The sequence below is a fragment of the Nicotiana attenuata genome, unplaced genomic scaffold (genome assembly GCF_001879085.1).
Source record: "Nicotiana attenuata strain UT unplaced genomic scaffold, NIATTr2, whole genome shotgun sequence".
NCBI lineage: Eukaryota > Viridiplantae > Streptophyta > Magnoliopsida > Solanales > Solanaceae > Nicotiana > Nicotiana attenuata.
The window spans coordinates 53,654-58,726 of NW_017674537.1; the positions used below are offsets into that span (position 1 = coordinate 53,654).

General features: G+C 36.6%; 1 protein-coding gene across 1 annotated transcript; it reads right to left on the reverse strand.

Annotated features, from left to right (window-relative positions):
- Window positions 1-278: 278 nt before the first annotated feature.
- LOC109218853 lies at window positions 279-3,779 on the reverse strand. Its single transcript, XM_019383248.1, is given in 8 exon segments — window positions 279-672; window positions 674-754; window positions 1,011-1,076; window positions 1,150-1,234; window positions 1,450-1,543; window positions 2,069-2,126; window positions 3,412-3,452; window positions 3,605-3,779. Coding segments are annotated over 8 exon segments (537 nt in total). The 5' UTR covers window positions 3,684-3,779; the 3' UTR covers window positions 279-639.
- Between the last annotated feature and the right edge of the window lie 1,294 nt (window positions 3,780-5,073).

The window sequence follows — 5,073 nt, forward strand, 5'->3', positions numbered from 1 at the left end:
GAATTCCATACAGAGACAAAACCGCGAATCAATCATTTTTCTCGAGCCGTACGAGGAGAAAGCTTCCTATACGTTTCTAGGGGGGGTGTTGTTCATCTACATCTATCCCAATGAGCCGTCTATCGAATCGTTGCAATTGATGTTCGATCCCGAAGAGAAGGAACTTCCGCTTCTCCTCAAATGCACTTTTTTTCCTTCCAGAAGCTTGGCCAAACATCTCAATTTTTTGCCAAAAGTGCTTTTGGCCAAAAAAAAAGCACTTTTAACCAAAAATAAGCTTGGCCAAACAGGCTATTAGATAGATAATAAATGTCTACTTAAACCACATCATATAGATTTTGAAATACAAACGAAATTAATACTACTACTTCATTCAAGTAAGCTGTCAGGCTACTTTCAAGTAAACAAACTGAAACTACAGCCCTCAGCTTCCTGGGTTTCAGCCAGTATATATATTAGACAGCAGAGCAGAAAATTTCCCCTAACCATTTCATTGCAGCAAAGCAAGCAGCTGCTATTCTTCACTCGTTTTCTTCTTCCTCCCTCTTTGTGTGACAGGGGGAGCCATGGTTCAACATCTAATGGCACAGTCGAATTAAAATGCAAGTAAAAACTAGAAACTCCATGAAAGCTCTGTGATTATCTAGGCTGGAACAAAGGTGATACTCTCCGTCAGAACAACATCCTGCATCTGCTCCACTGTCAGCACTGAAGCTTCAGTGTCAAAGTTGGCCTTCTCCAACTGCTGGTGAATCTGTCAAACATGCCAGTCAATTTAGAAGAACATTGGTAGAACATGCAAAATACGTTCCATCACTTTTATGGAGTTGTAAACTCTGACGACCAAAGCTCGTGGTCGACAAACCCCATTGCTTCAGGTACTCTTTAACTTCTACAGATGTTAGCTAGATTTTTTCAAGCAAGATTTCATGTTTTTTAATGTTTTGTTTATAAAACGAGCATCCTCATTCGTGAGGAGATCGTCTTAATATGTAGGTTTTCATCCTTACCTTCTCAAGTATTGCAGATTGATCATCCATGTGAAAGTTGCGCATGTACTTCAGCATCTCCAGTTGCTGTCAAAATGTTTATTTCCACTCATTACCACATCTATAGCATCATCAAGTATCAAGAGAAGAGATCTCTTACCTGCTCTTGTAAATTTTGTTGCATCTTTAATCTTTCAGCAAACCCGTCCGGACCAAGCTCGGCCTCTTCACAAGCCATTTCTTCTCTTCATGGCCAGTAAAATAGAAGGAACAAAATCCAAGTTATTTTCTTCAGAGGACTCAACATTCATTACATCTGTATTGGATTTGTTAGCAAGAATGGCCTCAATATCCTATTGAACACTGTGCCAAGAAATTTTCTTCAAAAGGTATAAAGGGGAAATAAACACAAAATGGAAGTTCATCTTAACAATACGCAGATGGAATAGGCTGATCTTACTTTGCAACAAATTCATAAAAACGAATCATCAGGTCTTGATCACTCTCATAGGTCATGTTTATTTTCCCCAAGCAAGCAAGACCAATTCTTGGATCTGCAGCAGAGAAATAAAGATCTCCCATTCGTTATAGTATTATAATGATATAACTATATGACGCATGAATAATAATTGGAGGTATGCTTTTTCTCCATTTATTAGATGACACCGCATATCACCAATGGTAAACTTTAGTATTAGTTTTTGAACCAATGAAAATAACAAAAAGAGAGCAGAAACTCAATCTAACTTCTTATCAAATTAAACTAAGAAACAAGCAAAATGACGAGATTATCATCCTGTAGAAAGTGGGCAATATAGTTCTTCTTCCAAGCTAAACATACAATTTTACGAAACAGCAGAAATACCATCAGCATCACAAGTATATATCAACCACTTCTGAAAAATCACATTGTAACAGATCTGTAAAAAGTGCTTAGTCTTTCCACACATGCTCGAACATATGTACAGACGAACATACGTATGATATACAGCAGAAAAAAGAGCACTTGCTCTTTAATACTCAACAATTGCCTAAGTTAAACTGTCCTTGAAGTAAAACACGAGTAATTTAAAGCTCACCAATTCCCATCTCGGAAAGTATCTCCTCTTGGATGGCAGTGGTAACAGCAACAGCCTCCTGCATACAATGATGTTCCATCTTTCAATTTCAAAGCACAACCGTAAATGGAGAAAATTAACTATTGATAGAATATGGAAGATATTGACATTAAACCAGTCAATGGAGATCACAGCTATGATATTCATGAGAAAGGCATTTTTGACTCTCCAAAAATCAACTCTTACCGTATTGATACAGAAATAAGAAGCCAATCACAAATGATCCTCCCAAGTCCAACATGACATGGTATCTGTTTCCTTAAGAGTTCACATGAGGTACTCTTGTTCTAACATTTTCCATTAAGGTACCATTGCAATACATTGTTGCACCTTGTAATGCTCCATTTAGGCTTTGATTCCCCAATAGAGGACATCGAGAGGAACAAAACCAACTAGGGACTTCCTTTGAGTGCATAGGTAGTTCATGCGCCAATGTAGTACATACAAGATGAACAGAAGTCCCATGACGTCCTATCCCTTAAGAGTGGGGAATATACACTTGGGTCAGGGGCTCATTATGGCCTTTTCCAAGCGGAGAAACAGATTTGATGCTTTCCAAAAGGTGGTTGATTAAATTCATGGATGTGGAAACAAATGTTTGTGCATATCTTATGTGATAATTTGTCCACTCATTTATTTCAATAGGTCCTTCAAAAGGAAATTCAAAAACTGAACCTTCTCATAGTAAATGCCACAAGCATTTCCCGCAAAATCAATCATTAAATCAACCATTTGTTAACTAGAAAAGACTCTAGTACAGTAAAATAGTAAACTAATAAGTTATCATTCTTCACTTATCATACATCTGCACAACTCATGTCGTCCACACTCCACACGCATACTGCAGTCTCAGGGCCCAATTATAATTATATCCAAAACTTAACTAGCAAAAATGTTGCAATAAAAAAGTTAATTTGAATATTGAGGAAAAACTTTATGAATGGTAAAGTAACTTCACGTGAAGATAAAACCTTTAAGAAACCTTATTTCTTAAGAATCGAGCACAAAGTAACCAAGCAGAAAGAATTTTTTTTTTTCAAAAGCATGCCAAAAAGAAGAGAATTCTTTCACTACATAGCAACATTCTGTTTCAAACAATTACCAAAATTCTTTCATGTAAGCCTTTTTGAGCTTTTAGCTGCTTCAGCATTTGCTTAATAGAACTTATAAAAGAACCTTTGATATATATAGCTAGACAGGATCAACTGCTTAAAACTTAAGCTGATACAGATGCATAAATTCAACAATCTAATTACTCTTAACTAAAGTTGAAGAACAGTAATTTTCAAGGACGAAATTTTCACCTGCTTGTCGCTGACAGCATCAGCAATCCTTTTCTTGACATCTGTTGAGGAATTAAAATATACTTAGCAGTAAGAAAAGTAAGTATAAATGACACATCTCTTACATAAAGTTCTAAAAAAATAAAAAAAATTATTAAAAAACAGAAAAAAGGTAAAGATGCAAATGAAGTTGAAGAAGGGAAGATGTCTGTACCAGGTTGGGAGGTGAGGAACGCGAAGCGATCAAAAAGATGAAGCAATTGCTCCTTCGATAGCATTTCTGAGGCTGCCATTTTCGTCCGCCGATTGCTAGAAAACAGCAGACTAAAATTGGAATGTATAACTAAGTGCAGTGACTATTTCCAGGGCGACGACGACGTTTCGTTTGCTTGATATTAGCCTTTTGCCTCTTCCCGTGTGTGGCCAAGGTAAACCGAAATCAATGTTAGCGCGGTCAAGCGGGTCCCACTCTTCAAAATATAGGTGTTAAACTGGCCGGGTCAGCCCGGTTCCGGACCGGCCCAGACCGGTTAAAACCGGAACCGGCCCGGCCCGGTTAAAGGGGGCTGGGCTGGGCTGGGTTAAGGGGCCGCGCGGGTTGCTCCGTTTACTTTTTAAATACCGGTTACCCAGACCGGTACAACCCGTTAGATGAACAGTACCGTTAAACCGGTTAACCGGACCGGCCCGGACCGGCCCACACCGGTTTAATGGATAAAATTTTTTATTTTTTTTTTGGGAGCTTTACATACCTGTCTAATTTTTAAAAACATAATAGTGGTATATTCTAGTATAAATATTTTATATCTTACACATACCATGAATATACCGATTATTGTATACTAATTAACATAATTTAAAATTGTTGGAATTTAACATATATATCATACACATAATTTGCAAGTATGAGACATGTAATAATAGTGGAATACTTTAGTCACTTTTTTGTATGTTTTACAGTGGAAATTGCTTTGAGTATATATTTTATAAGTCTTGATTATACCCTGCGTATATATTTTATACGCATTTAAAATGAAAGAAATATAATTTAAATCATATGGGAGTATTATATAAGGTAAAATACCGGATCCTAGGTTATAAAAAATATAGTGTATATATTTAGGGTATAAATGCTCAAATCATAAATATACATCAAATAAACAACTTGATACAATGTAAAAATACATAAGATAGGCATTAAATATATTTTAGTACACAATAAAAATACATAAGATATTAATTTACTTTTTAAATGCAAACTTTAATTTTGTAATTTTTTAAAAAAATGTAGCACTTGCAATTTATAAGTGCATTTTTTTCCCATCTTCCTTGTATTCTTTATATTAATACAAGGTATTAATATAACTTACAATAGTTATACAAAATACAAAAAAAACAATTAAAAAATACACTAAACCCGGCCCGGCCCAGCCCCCTCAACCCGTAACCCTTACGGTTTAATTTTTACCCGGATGAACCCGAACCCGTTAAACCCGTTAAGCCCCAACCCGTAACCGGCCCGGATCATAACTCGTACGGGTCCAAAAAAAAGCAAACCCAGCCCGGCCCGGCCCACCGGTTTAATACCCTTAACTTTATGTGCTAAACACTGTTCAAAAGTTGTCCAAAAGGTGAAAGGACAGCCTTCGTAAATATTCAGTCCTGGAAACCTAGCATTCATGA